General features: G+C 57.3%; 3 protein-coding genes across 3 annotated transcripts; 1 reads left to right on the plus strand and 2 right to left on the minus strand.

Moving 5' to 3' along the window:
• Positions 1-402: 402 nt before the first annotated feature.
• Positions 403-5,645, minus strand: VOLCADRAFT_93344 (uncharacterized protein; the record flags this gene model as incomplete). The annotated part of the gene is made up of 7 exons (XM_002952652.1): positions 403-468; positions 964-1,255; positions 1,450-1,602; positions 2,959-3,023; positions 3,104-3,229; positions 5,123-5,207; positions 5,566-5,645. The coding sequence occupies 7 exons, from the start codon at positions 5,643-5,645 to the stop codon at positions 403-405; spliced, it is 867 nt and encodes a 288-aa protein (XP_002952698.1).
• A 478-nt stretch (positions 5,646-6,123) lies between these two features.
• On the plus strand, positions 6,124-8,378 carry VOLCADRAFT_105612 (uncharacterized protein; the record flags this gene model as incomplete). The annotated part of the gene is made up of 4 exons (XM_002952586.1): positions 6,124-6,254; positions 7,222-7,322; positions 7,956-7,982; positions 8,223-8,378. The coding sequence occupies exons 1-4, from the start codon at positions 6,167-6,169 to the stop codon at positions 8,376-8,378; spliced, it is 372 nt and encodes a 123-aa protein (XP_002952632.1). The 5' UTR covers positions 6,124-6,166.
• Positions 8,379-12,955: 4,577 nt separating this feature from the next.
• Positions 12,956-13,863, minus strand: VOLCADRAFT_36748 (uncharacterized protein; the record flags this gene model as incomplete). The annotated part of the gene is made up of 3 exons (XM_002952653.1): positions 12,956-13,057; positions 13,430-13,494; positions 13,797-13,863. Coding segments are annotated over 3 exons (234 nt in total), but the record flags the coding sequence as incomplete, so codon positions are not given.
• Between the last annotated feature and the right edge of the window lie 1,025 nt (positions 13,864-14,888).

Here is a 14,888-nt window from a genome sequence, read left to right on the forward strand (position 1 = left end):
CACACCGCGCTCGAGCAGCAGCAGCAGCAGGAGGAGGAGGAGGAGGTATCGCAGGAAAGGCGTTTTTTTGTGTGTGAAGTGTTCTCTCTCATGAAAGAGGCTCTAACCGGCTTTGCGCCTCGTGGTGGTGGTGCGCTTTTCCGTCATCAGTTCACAGCTGCGGTACTGTCACCTACCGCCATCATCATCATCATCATCATCATCGTCAATCGTCGCCTTCAATGGCACCGAGCTGGGGTTCGCGCAGTTTCTTTTTCTTGCATGTGATGCAATAGCATGATGTGCATGGGTGATCTCAATGGCCCCTGCAGCAGCAGCTTTGCGGCTGCTGTGTGGGGTTGCAGGATGGGTTTCGGACATGTCATCTTATCTGGTCCTCTGAGAGGACGCGAAGATGCGCTTTTATGTGTGTTTGTGTTTTGTCCGTTCCCTGCGCATGGATTGCCGACGGATGCATAACGGCGATTGCTGTGGCGGGGGAGGGGAAGGAGGGGAGAGCGGGGGAGGGGAAGGAGGGGAGAGCGGGGGAGGGGAAGGAGGGGAGAGCGGAGGAGGAGAAGGAGGGGAGAGCGGGGAAGGAGAGGCTCTTGGGGGGCAAAGGCCCCTAAGGGCGAGTGCGAAAGGACCGCCTGGGGGAAAGGGGACGCGGGGGAAGGGAAGGAGGGGAGGGGAGGGGAAGGCGGCCTTCTTAGGGCGTCCACTTGCTCAGAGCAAATGAGGCTCTCATTGAGCGCCGGCAATCCCCCGGGTGTTCCTCTCTCACAACCTCCACTTTCCATCAGCATCAGCCTGCAAGCAGCCATTAGCTAAAGCTGCAGGTCCCCGCAGTTGGGGCCGCGAGCTGCAGCAGCAGCAGCAGGCGTTTGGCCATCGTCACATATCGGGTTACGTCATTATGAGAACGCAATTCGTAGTAACCCTTGTCTTCGGCGTGATGTATCCACCGCCTGCGGAGAGGCGCACCCAAATCAGGTGCCACACGCGCGCACGGGTGTTCATGATGGATGTGGGGGGGGGACGCTGCGCGTGCGCGGCCAGTCCGGCGGAGTGGTGGCGGATTTTCACCGTAATGGGCGTGTGTTTGTGGGGGAGGTTTCCTGGGGTTGTGGTCGCCGTGATGCGGAGGTTGTGGCGGGGATGTGTAGTCTTGGGACGTGTTTCGAGGGACTTTGAGGAGGAGGTGGTGTTGATGGGGACTGCGGCGTTTTGCAACGCTGCAATACAGGCTTCAGTGTCGCTACTGCCGCGGACAGAGCTGAAAGGGGGGGAGGGGTGGAGTGAGGCCAGTGAGCCCATAACAGGGGGACGGCAGCGAGGAGGCGTGTGCGCCCGGAGTCAGGGCTCGGGGTCGATGAGATGGTCGTGTCTTAGGTGGCCTTTCCTCGAGTCCCCTCTCCCTCGCGCTCACCCACCTAACCGCTGACCTAAGGATGGACGTCCCCAGCTCACCGCTGCTTGTTGAAAAGCGCTCTGGCGTAAGCTGCAGCGATGTGTCCGACACGGTGCGATGTGGTGTGTGTTGCAGCAGCAGCATGCGGCACAGCGTGGGGGTGCATCATTCGCCCACATGAAAAGAGATTGCGGAGCCGGCTTTCGCGGCGCCTGAAGGAGTGTGTTCAGAGCGGTGGTGTGTTTGCTTGCGTGTGTTTAAGAGGTGTGTCTGTGTGCCGACACGGCTTCCTGTCCCTCCAGGGTCTACCCCCCACTGCTGTCGGATGTGGGACCTGTTGCCCCTTCCACTGCGTTTGGCGCCGGGGGGGTTCAGGGTCCAGGCCAAGGAGCTTGGGGGAGGGCGGCAGTCTCTCGGTACCGACGGCCAGCACCGACGATGCGGCCTCAATACGGCCAGCTACAACCTTTCCTATTCTTCCGGACCTATTCCCTCGGCTAACAGTGTCGGTTGTACACTGGAAGGGGGAGCGGCTGCGATGGTGTTGTATCGCTCCAATGGGCAGTGTCGGCTGTATTGGGCGCGCCGCGGCGCGTAGCTGCTCGGGTGCTATGCCATCATCGCGCCTGCCGGGGAGCGCGCCTGCCTGAGGGTACGAAGAGCGCGTGATACTCACACCGCCGCACATTGCCGCCTTACACCGATTGCTGTGTGTGTCGCATCGGGGGTTGGTTTGTTGCGGAGGGGCGGATGTGGCAGCTGGAAGACGTTACCGTGTCGTGGCTGGGGTTGCGGCTGTGGTCACGGCCGATTGCCGGGTTGGAGCCGCGCTACAATAATATATGTTTCGTGTGCCGTTCGTATGTGCCGTTCGGTCTTCTTTGTGGGGTTTGGAGAAGGAAACGCATGGTGCGATGACGTCATCTCTTTCCCGCGACATGCGGCCGATGATGTGACGGGCACGAAGCAGCCTATGCAAGGCGGCGTTGGGGCCGTGTGTGTGGCGGCGTCCGTGTGGGTTCGCGATGGGCAATGGACGACAGCCGTCAGCGTCTGACTGAGGCGTTTTCCTCTAATAGCTGGTGGGTTGCTTCATCTCGCTTTGGGAGGTCAGAGTACGTCCTGCGCTTTGCAAGTCGGCTGGATGTGTTGTAATTTCTTTATCTTTGTGAAATAAAAAGTGTCCTCAGATTAATTGGATGACGCTGTAGGGGGTCTGACCGGATTACCGGATTTTACCGTTGCTGCAACCGCATCCATATACACTGAATGACCCAGGAAAAGCGCGAAAAGGCGAGCTCCGTAAACAGCACGGACGGCGCAAAGCAACCAGAGACACCCCCCTGCCAAGACCCGCTCCTTGAGGGGGTGGAGAGACCTAGGCACGGCCAGCTATTGGGGGCCACGGTGGTGGCAAAGACCCAATAGGGTCGCAGCTAAACACGGATAGACCTACCACCTAGGTCTCTCACCCCGTGGACGGCCCATGCCTATCGAACGCTTAGCAGGGCACGGCAGCTCCCAGAGGACCAGCAGCTGACATCAACAGCTCGTAACCACCAACTCACTCCCGAAACTGCAAGCTGCTCTTAGCTAGGAGAAGGCTGCTGGAGGTAAGTAACCTAGCTACAGCCTACGCGATCGGACGGAGGAGGACCAGGTATGGATCGGACGAAGGAGGACCAGGCATGCGTGCATGTGTCGGCCGCGCACCACCCGCTGCACACCGCGGACCTGCGCATCAGCATTATTATGATGCGATAGCCACGCGGTATGAAGGCGCCGGACATTGCGCCTGTTGCGCCACTGAGACCTGCGTGCGAGATGTCGCGATGGCTGCTGTGTGTGTGTGTGTGTGTGTGTGTGTGTGTGTGTGTGTGTGTGTGTGTGTGAGCAATGGCACGTTGCAGCTGCACATCGCACTGTCTTGGCTGCGCCGCAAGTCTCTTCATAGCGGTGGGAAGGGGCGCATGGGCATACGGGTGCAGCATACGCAGGAGGCGGCATGTTCATAGCGGACCGTGTGGAGTGCGCGGCAGTCCCAGGGATGAAGAGGAGTGAAGCCTTCACCAAAACCGCCGAACGTATCGGTCGGTTCCGGAGGACCTGCTGCGCTCTCCCCTCGTCGCCTCCACCTCCACACTGGGGAAACGAGCCCTGCCGCCAACGACCTGTACGACGTCTCCAGGGCGCTACGGCAATGGCAATGCCAAGAACGCCACGTCCTCCATGACCACATGGAGGCCTCCTCTCGGTGGGCTCGGCCAGCCAAGAGCTGCTGACGGGCGATGGGCCAGCCCACCACAAGCCGACCGGGATTTACAGGCACGTACATGCCGGCTTGACAGCTTTGTTGCTGACATATCCAGGGCTTAGACTTGCCTGGCGTAACGCTTGTAAGCCCTACGTGTGTGAGTGTACTACTCCATTGGGAAAGCTCAGCACATTCAGCTTCAGTTCGGGCGCTGAACCCGTTGCTTTGGATTAAAGGCTAAACCTGAACATAAACCTTAACACAAACCGTAATACAGAAGAGCCTCAGAGATTTGGCAAGGGGACAAGAGGACAGGATGAATTACAGTGACGACAAGACCTTGCAATGGATCACGCAAGGGGCCACAGTCGGACGTCATGCGGAAGGGAAACCCTAAGTCGGGACCCCCTGGGGTCCAACAAAGAGCGCGATGCGGCGACAGTGTGGCCGCAGCTAACAGTACTAGCTGTGACAAGCTGACCTGACGTCTGGCTACGAGGGTCCGCGTCGGGTTGGGGAACTCAGCTTTGTTGGTCCCGGGCGACCGGTTCTTCTATGAACGCGGTCGCAAGCTGCGGGTAATTCCGACGGGTTGTAGAACCCCCGGTGCAGCGCATGAGCACCTTGAGCCAAAAAAGGATGTCCAAAAGCCAATTTATGGCCTAAACAACCTCCAAACAGAGCCTGCCAGTCAGCTAGTCAGCCAACCTCTTCACTGCCGCAGCGTCACCAAGTTGTCAAGGTCGAAAATGCGAAACCCAATCAGGAATCCGCCTGCTAGCCATGGCATGTTTAAGGACTGAGTTGCGTATATACGTTTAGGCAATGTCTGGGCAAAAGAACATGGACCAGTAATCCACATGTTCCGCGCCACTTTTCACTTAAAAAGGCACTCAGTACCATTAGATCAGGGAGAACAACATAACGAGGCACAAGGCCCCGATTATTGCCAGGCACAAAAGCAATGATGGACAATTGATCAGACATCCCGTACAAAAGTACGTACATGCAAAAGCAAATGAGCAGGGCGAAAGGAGAAACATGTGTAGGGAGTTACGGGAGGTCTCTCTCGTGCCCGCCGGCCCTGCATCCATCCGGAGGGCTTGGGCGGTCATTAAAAACAACCCTTTCTTCCTTCCTTGCGTTCTGATGAACGGAGGTTGGTTTCGAATTTGCAGGGAAGGGCAGCGAGAGCCAAAATACACTAAACACATACACACACACATGCACGCGCGCGCGTGCGCACACATTCATGGACACATACACGAAGCTCGCTTCGGTACACAGTTAATCTCCGGTATACCACAATCGACATTTCCCTCATCGCGGCTCAGATCATTAAAACAGACGGGCGCGGCAGCCGCTCAATTCACGCCTCAACCACACCCACGTCCCCAGCCCGCTCCGCACGCATTTCGACAGTTGGCGCACTGCCCACCGCCCACCATCCATCCGGCACAGCCGGGTGTCGCTCTCACCACCACAGGGCACCCACACAGGCTAGTGCCCCGGAGGGGACCGTTTGGATCCTCCTCCTCCTCCTCCTCTCCCTCAACCCCCCTCCTGGGGGTTGGAAGGCCGTGAAAGGAGAGTACGCACCAGCAACGCACACGCTTGTGTGGATCGACATACAGACGGACAGGCAAATACCGTTTCTAAACGCCTTCCCCCTACTCGGCCCTGTTCGACGCTAGGCAGCAGCTCCGTACCTGAATGTGGCGCAAGCATACGCACAGGTCGTCGGTTGCAGCATCGCAACCCGAGAGCTCCTTTACCCCAACGGCGCCGCCGAGGCAAACCATCGACAGGAGCCATCATGTCTCAAGAGTGCTGTGCCAGGCGGCAGGAGAGGACTAAATGTACAACACAGTGTTACGACGCGATACAGCGCAGAGGGAGGCAGCAGCCCTTGGGACCTAACGGGCGACCTGTATCCGCCATGCAGCTCGCTAGCCACACGAGGCCGCGCGGAGAGCCAGCGCCGCAGGGAGACATTTTCATAGAAAAGCGGGATAGGATGCCGGTCCAAATCCTAAGAATACTACTGGATAACATTAGGAGCTCCTGAGAGATGAACAATCGCACGGGGACAGAGGACAGAGCCGCACGCACCACCTCACAACGCAGCGCAACGTACGGCAGTCAGACGGCAGTGGATCCTGAAGGCGAGCGACGAGCAACCTTGCGATCGCTGGACGCAACCACGGCGGCGAAAAACAGCCGACCCGACGGGAAATAGACAGACAGACAGACCGGCCGATTGACCGGACAGGACAGGCATACGCCGGGTTGGGGTTGATGCCCAGGAGTTCAGCGTTGCGAAAAGCAGACACCTCAGCCCCACCGGGGTAGACCACCCGGGCGGGTCGGAGTAGCGGGTAGCCCCGGGGACAGCGGCGGTGAGGAGGGCGAGCTCAACTACGGATAGTATGCGCCCCTCGCCATGTACGCACATACATACATACATACATACATACATACATACATATATACATACATACATACATACATGCACACACACTATGCATCTGTTCCCCCCTCATGCTCGCAACATTCCTAACGTCCCATCTTCTGCTTGCAACCGCAATAAGCTTAAAGGCGTTAAAAAAGGTTGGGCCCGCAACAACGCTTCCAGAGGGCGCTTTGATGTGCAGTCACGGCCACCAAAACACCAGCACCACGCCCACCCGTAGCTCACACTCCGTAAAGCCCAGCGGCGGACGCACCGCACTGTATTGTCATGTCCGCATCCTCGATCTCCCACGTACTCGCCACTCCCACTTCCTCCGTTCCCGCGGCCTGGCGCGGAAAAGCGGCAGCCTCTTTGCAGCAAACAAAATAGCGGCCTCGTTCGCTCTCCGCATCAATAAGTCAATCCAACTTTCCAAAAGGGTTTCTAGTGCGCACGCGCAAAGCAAAATGTGTGCATGCAAAGCAGGAGAAAATTTACTGTTGAAATGCTGGGTCTTATGTAACATAATGACATATCGTGAACGCCCCAGTTTGCCCCTGTAGAGCACTTCACGTCCCGTGAGAGCGATATTGAACAGCCCCTGGGGTTCGCCGGATAGCTGAGGCCCCCTGGGGCTCGTCCGTACTCTTCCCCCCCTCCACAGAGACAGATGCCACATTCCCTCTTGCTTATCAGATTCGGATACATACACACAGACGCACACATACACACACACATACACACACACATCACACCTAGACAACCATATTACAGTTCGTCAGCTTCACTCCTCCTTCACGGAGTCCTGGCAGTGGCGGCGGCAACGGCGGCCGGTATTGATGACAGCAAAAAGAGCTCCAGTAAAGCCAGCGCTTTCATTTAAAAGAACACATACATACGGGCATACATACGGGCATACATACGGACATACACATATACGGGCATACATACGCATACACACGCATACATAGCGAAAAGGACACGTGCCGCGATGAAAAGGAGACCTTTTGCAAACGTCAGCAGCGGCAATTCAGAGCTCATTGAAATGGTGGCTAGGGACACATCCAAGCAGCCATGATGCGGCTGCTGCTGCCATACCCTCCGCCACTGCCACCATCGCCACAGCCGTAGCAGCAGACGCCTGCAGCGGCAAGCAGCGGCACCAGGAAAAAGTACAATCCGTCGTGTGCAACCACACGGAACAGCTTCCTCCAACGCGAGTCCCGGTGCACGGGGCTGCGTCTGTTGCCCCTCGTAGAAACGAACGGCATTATCGTCATCCTCATCCTCGTCATCCTCATCCTCATCATCGTAATTAGGACAGCTACCCCCTGAAAGCCCTAAAGAGGCCATCACCCCCATAACACCATTAGGAAATAACCCCCCCGCCGTACCCCCATGTCCCCTCCTCCCTCTTCCGCGCCCGGTGAGCTCCCGGTTTCATGCCAGGGGCAGCGAGCGAATCATCACGCCGCAAAGCTCCCCAATCGCGACAACATCATCACCAAAAAGGGAAACAGACGCGCGCGCCCGCGCGCACAATTCGGCTCCATAATGAAAGGACACATCGTACACCCACTTCGACCCCTCTCGGTCCTAGGCGCTCTCCCCCCCCCCGCCCCCGCCCCCGCCCCCGCAAGATAACCACCTCGGACAAAGTACTTCTTCCACGTGCCCCACTACCACTACCACTACCAGTGCTGTCAGTTACCCCTGCCATAACCCCCCTTATAATCGCCATCAGCAGCAGCACTGGGAGACAGCAGAATCAGCACCCCCACCCGCACCCGCACCAGCGACCAACCACTCACGTATTGCCTCTAGACTCCCTCCCCCTGGCGCCGTGTGCCCCCAAACAGATGCAGGTTGAACCGCCTTGCCGCCCGGTGGGAAAGACGATGACCCCCTCGCCCGTATATCCCTCACTACAAAGCAGCACCACAACGCCCACTTACATGTAAAGGGCAGTATAGTACTAATTATAACTCTTAGGACCACCATGCATGCATTCGTGTTTTCAGTACGCCCGCCGATCATTGACCAAATCCGCCATTTAAAAACCTAAGAGCAAAGGGCCCCCAAGCAACCGACCGTCTGCCCGTCTACCCACCCATACACTTGTGCAGGTGCCACGACGCCGGCAGGCCCCCGACCCGGCCTCAACTCGCCTCTACTCGCCACGACAAGAGGAGGAGGGCGTGGCCCGTGAAGCGCAGATGCAAACTGCCACACCACAGCGGCAGCAGCTACAGCCGTCGCAGCAGCAAAACGATAAGACTTGAAAAATAACCGCAAAACATGTGTGCCGCCGCAAGTTACAAGATGCGGTAGATATTGCGCCAGCGCCGCCCCGTCACCCCGCGGCCGAGCCCCCAGCTGCCCAAACCCCCCGCCGACGCGCGGATGAATGTGGAAGAGGACAGCTGTGCGGTGGCAGGCTGCGTCCGTAAAGCAATTAACCGCATTAACCGCAAAAGCACACAAGCACACAAGTAAAGCAAACTGATTGGCACCCACACCAGGCGGCCTCACACCGCCACCCACAACCTCCCCGAACATAGGGCCCCACCATTCACCAACTAACCAAAACCCTTCGTCTCTCTCTGTCACCTTCCCCCTAGAACACCGCCCTTTCCGCAAACAACTGCGGCATATTCCTCTCCCAATTTCCCTTTCCCCCTTCCCCAAAACCCCTCGGCACACGAACGGACCTCTTAATACCACCTGCCGTCTAACGCTGTAATACCTCTCCCCCCCCCAGGGGAAGGGAGCCACCAACACAGCCCGTACACAACGGTGTTGACTTCCTTATGCATGTTCTCTCATGTACGTAATAATGCGAGGAGAAGGAACCTTCCACACCGCTTCCCAACATTACATTACAACAATGGACACTGCGGAAGCTGTTCCTCCACACCACAAGACTCGACCGTGGTGGCCTCAGTTCATGTCGCCACCGGCGGCCAGGTCTCCGCTGCCGCCGCAGTCGGAGGCGCCCATCTTCAGAGCCCAGGGCGCCGCGTCGCCGCTGCCCGCAGGACCAACACCATCAACGCCGCCTGCACTGCCGCCGTCACCGTTATCTGCTCCGACTCCGAGCTGCGGCCCTTGTTGCATCGAGTACAGGCCGTTGCCGCCGCCGTCTGACGGCACGTCGTCATGCATGGCGTCGTCATGTCGGTCATTGCCTACTACCGTAGCAGCGGCGGCCAGCGCCGCCGCCAGCGGCACATCCGGCGCCAGCCCAAACAGCTGCTTCTGCGCTTGGACGTGCTGCTTTCGCGCCCGCTGCACAGCGTCAAACAGCTGTGCCTTAGACGGCGGAGAATGTAGACCTGGGGGCAGCGAGCCGCGGCCAGCACGGCCATTCGCGGCCATCGGCCCAGCACGCGTCTTAGCGCTTCCACCGCTGCCATCACTGCCGGCGTTGCTGCCGCCGCTACGTACGGCTGCTGTCCCCTTTAGTGCAGCGGCGGCGCCGAGGGAACCCAGCTGCTCTTCGTCCAGCGCCGCTGCCGCCGCCGCAGCGGCCGCTGCCGGCAAGCCGGCGAGGTACTGTAGATGCAGCATGGGCGACAGGTTTGCCATCCCTCCTGCTGCCTGGGCGTTACGGGCCATAGCCGCCACCACCGCGGACATACTGGCAGCCACCTGTGGTGTGATGGGGAGGTATGCGTGCACGTACGCGTGTGGCGACAAAACGAAGCCGCGCGGGAAAAAAATAGATGGGCAGTCAAACCCATGACGAAGGTACAGGCGGTGCATGCGTATGTGTGCGCGGGACGTATTAAGAGATGGGGAAAAGAAGGGAAAAAAGGGAGAGGATGGGGGGCAGTGAGGGCTTCAAGGTATGGCCACGCGGCCGGGACCGGTGACATCCCGGGCCCGCAGATCGAAAAAAGAGCAGGTGTAAGATGTGGGGAAGGGGACTGCGGGGATCCGCCTGGATCCGCCGGTGAAGCGTTTGCGCACGTAAGGAAACCGGCAGGTGTGCATCAGTCGGTCGGGACGTAACCCCGAGCCCGAGAACCCGGGAATCGGACACAGTGCTGCCAGAAACACCGGAAGCTGACGTCTCACGTAATACCTTGCAAAACTGCACCCTTCCCAAATTCTAACCTCAGAATCATGTATTGGTCTAATTACCAGTAATCTACCTAAGCGGTATGAAACGCGTCTCAACGCGGTTCGGTGAGTCCTTGTCTGTCTGTTGTAACGCTTGCGATACTCAGGCTTTTCACCCGCTTCACTTCCGTCCGCTTTAGCATGGTCATCGTGGACTTGAACACGCACCAATCGCTGCCGCTAATCGGTTCTTGACAAGTGCACATCTGCGGCCTCTTCATAAAGTTGCCTTGTCATCTACGATTTTGAGAAAAGATCATGTAATTGGGGGGCGATACAAGCGGAGGCGGTTGGCAGGGACGCTTCGATGGGCGGGACCAGGCCGCGCGTGTTGACCGGGGCACACGCTGTACATTTGGCTGCTCTACGGGCCGAGGCAACATTTCATGGCCTGCACGAAGCATTGGTGGTATTATAACTCATATAAGAGTTACCTAAGCGGCTCGTTGTGAGGTGGACGTGTCCTAGCACCCTCTGTGGCCGACCCCTGTGGCCGGGGGTTTCCCACCGGAGTCACCGGAGGGGGTTCCAAAGGCCGGTACATGCCGGTATCTAGAACTGGGTGGGAGCTTCTCCAACTCCTAGTCGTAAGGGAGCGCGGCTGGGTTGACTCGCTCACACCGGGGCCATGCTGCCTATATAGGCCATTGCACCAGGTGCTCATGTGCCTAACATGAGAACATGGGATTAGAACGGACGAGAACGCTTGTAGGCACGCGTGCCCAGCCTTCATGTTCCAAGGTACGCGGTGCATGAGCGAGCAGCTTCTCCGACTGGGAGTTTACAACCTGGGTCGCCTTGCTGGCGGCCACGAAAGTCATCAGGCCTGATGGCCGCGAGCGTGCCGCGCGCACCTGCAGACTATGTAATTGCGGAGTGGTCGAGGACGATCTGCATGTCTTATGTGCATGCCGACTGGCCACCCCTTCCATTCATAAATACACTAAGGCGCGAAATGCGTGCTATTATGGCGGAAAGCCCCTCAATATCTGTGACTGGTTTTCTCCCGGACATCTGGGAAACCACTCGGAAGCAAATCGCGCTCAGGCGCGCCGAGCTCAGGTGAGCAGGAGAGGATGACAACGTCCTTACTCGGACCCACAATAACATATATTGACCTGACCGTCCATGGCCCCCCTGGCCCACACTTTTGCGGAACTTGTAACTCCACAGGAAACCTCGAGGACGATGCGGGTGGTATCTCAATCCGCTCATCAAAATTCATAACCCATCATTACAAGGATTCCCTAAGTGTACAAGGAGGGAAGGCAGTTTGCGACACCAGTAAAATACTCGGGCGTGTCGCTGGCACAAGACATAAGAGCGCGGAGCTCAGTGGCATTTGCGAAATAACTAGAGGTAAATGTTCGGGCTGTTTATTAAAACTCACGACATAATAGCATGGCCATGCAAATTTCCTAAGAATCGTGGCTTGGACGAGAAGTGTAACGCCGCTTTTTACATCAAACACACGACCAATGTACATAAGTGGAAAGTGCGAACTGGGAAAACTAGTACGAAAGCCTAAAATAAATTACACTCATGCACACAACATGATAATAGGATCAAAAGCGACGAAAGCGGTTCGATGAGGACAATACTGGAAGTCAGCTGATTTATCGGGACAATTTAAAAAAATTCTTCAGTTCAACTACTAATTTCTTGAGCACCTAGAGGATCTTTCATTACAGCTCTTTCTTCTTGGGACGGCAATAATAATAGCTTATCATACGAAAAGGGCTCGGCCCGTGCAGCCACGCGCCCCGCCTGTCCTCGACGCTGTCGTGCTGTCCTCGACGGTTTCGCTAAGGCGGCAACACAACCCCAGAACGGTGGAGACGGTGGACTGCCTGCCGCATTCATCGCAAGCACGCTAACCTTCCGGCGATGTTAGACCGGGAAGATGGGCATTATTCAACATAGGCGGCTTGCCATTGCTGCGGCGCAGCTTGCCATAGTTACCTATAAGCGAATCGTGCAAAACGAATTGTGTATATTGCTAGCTGCTGTTGGCTATGCCACGGCGATCATGGGAAGTGCTGCAAGGCCGCGAGCGGCGGGGGATGTCAAAGCCATGGCCCGCGGGAAGCTGTCTTGGCGCACAGATGTAAATGTAAACTAATTCCTTCGATGAATTGGTCGAAAATTGTTTACAAGCAATCCTTAGTTAAGCGTGGCATGCGAGTTCATCATGCAACGCTGGCTGACTGACTGACAGCAGTGAGTCGCATCAACGTGCATGCAGCTATTATATCCTTTGCGCAGTTGTTTTGGCCCTCCACTGTTTCGGCCTCTTAACTAGATGCAAACTGCCGCAATCCTGAGTAAGTACATTGTGATATGTCCGAGTTGAAAAACCTAACAGCAAAGCCTGCGAATTTTAAGTGCCAGAAAATTAAAAAATGTCAACGTGAGCAGACTTGTAATCGCTGAGCAAATGTATTAGTGTATTAAGCGCAAACGAAAGCACATGCACGCGGGTGCTGTATTCTCTGGGTACCTTCCGTCTCAAAAATCGCGACGCCCTGCTTATAGGCAGTTACGTCTCCCTATTTGGTGCACATTAAGCGGTCACCCATGGGCCCATTACCAGCTTACTCACCGTCTGTCCTGCCACAGCACACCCACAGCAGGGTCCGCCCCCCCGCACTTCCCACTGCTCTCCCCCTTCTTCCTCCCTTCCCCCATGGCCCACCTGTTTCTCCTCAAACCTTTGCGCCAGAACCTCCGCAAGCTCCTGCTTCTGCTTGGCCCGGCGATGACAGTGGCGCTGCAACATGGTGCGACAGGAGCGCCGGTCGCCGTCGAACTCGGTCAGCGGATGGAAGCGACCGCACTGCAAAGCAACGGAAAAAAGTCCAACACTACCATTAGACTCACGATAACATCTTTTACCAGCAGCAGTAGCAGTAGCAGTAGCAGTAGCAGTAGCAGCAGAAACAATGCGAAGAAGCAGGGTGGAACAGATATGCCGCTGAGCGACAGCAGCGACACAGCGCAAAGGGAAGCAGAAAACATATTCAACCATTACACATCGAGGGCAGGCATCTACCACGCTAACCGACCCTTACAAGCTACTTTCATCTTCTCACTCCCCAGCTCTCCCAGAGGGCCGACCGGTGCGGAAGTTCCCTAACCCCCCGACCCCCACACTGCCATCAATCACACACGCTGCCGCCCCTTTTCCGCCGGCTGCGTGCAGTCGCACCTGCTGGCAGAAGCGGTGCGGCACTCCGTCCTTGAGCACCGAGCTGACCTTCAGATGGAACTCGCCTAACAAGAGACAAGGGGGAAATCGTACATGTTGCGGTGACGCACGATGTAAACCACACAACCAAGGGTCAACTATCAACACGTGTCGACGAGGGAGGGGGGGAAGCGCCGGGATGGGGGTAGGGGAACGAAGACAAGCAGGATTATGTGCGAGTGATTAGCGTATCTGCAAGGTCTCAACAGCTCATCTTGCGAGGGTCCCACAGGAGGCCGTCCTGGTACTGTCCGGGAGATTTTGCAAGCGGGAGAGCCCTTTCCTACCACCTGCCACCTCCATGACCGCCCTCCCTGACACTCCTCACATATCTTGTAGCGTTGGTAATAATCCCGCAGGCCCTGCAGACTCCGGTGACATCCTTGCACGTGGCACATGCCCTTCTGAGCAGGGGCGCGACGTCCCGTCATCAGCACCGGAGTTCCGCCCTGCGCACTGCCGCCGCCGCCGCCGCTGGTGCCACCGCTACCGGCGCCGCCGCCGGGCTTGGGGCTGGCGACGTCGCCGGCGGCGCCGCCGCCGGTGTCGACGTCATCATCACCGCCGTTCTGGCCGCCAGCATCATCCTCACCAGGGTCGCTGCCCACCTCGCCCCCAACACCGCCGCCGCCTTCACCACCGCCGGCAGCGGAGGGACCGTCTAGCAGCGTTTCGGCGCCGTATACGAAATCCTTCAGGCGATTGATACAAAGGGGGGGAGAAAGAGGACCAATTCATGGAACACAGATGCAGCAGCAGATTTGCACCCAAACAAATACGGTTGCAAACATGTCCATCACATATCACTTTTCACTTAATTAATTTTGGCACTACACTCAGAAAAAAACTACGGCGAAACTCCAAATTTGAATTCCTACGGGTACGAAAATTTGCAGGGAAACAGTTTACGAACGCGACTCAGGAACGAACCTTGCACCGGAATAACCTGAACAAGGCACAAATTTCATGTGTTGGCCAACATTTCAAGCTTCTTTCAGCAAGAATATCCCACACGAACACGAACATAAATATCTAGGACCAGCAATCGGACCATCGAGCAACCGCCGCCGAACCGCCCTCGCCACCGCAGAAGCGTGCTACTCCTTGCTCGTAACACCAACCCATCAGCCAGCCTACACGACCGCCCCCTAACACCGCCCACCAATTCTCACCATCCCAACCCGCACCCAAACTCCCCACCACCACCAACCTGTGCCCGAGCGCGTCCGCCCCCGCCTCCAACCCCATTAACACCACAGCCTCCGCCTCCAACTCCCCCATTCATAGCGCCGCTGCGGCCACCGGAGGGCGCATAATCCTCGTCGTCGTCGGAGGCGGAGGCGGCTCGCCGGCGGCGTCCGCCCACGCCGCCACGGCCACTTCCTACCGGCTTTGAACCCCTTTGCTGCTGCTGCTGCTG

Source organism: Volvox carteri (genome assembly GCF_000143455.1).
Source record: "Volvox carteri f. nagariensis unplaced genomic scaffold VOLCAscaffold_31, whole genome shotgun sequence".
Taxonomy (NCBI): Eukaryota; Viridiplantae; Chlorophyta; class Chlorophyceae; order Chlamydomonadales; family Volvocaceae; genus Volvox; species Volvox carteri.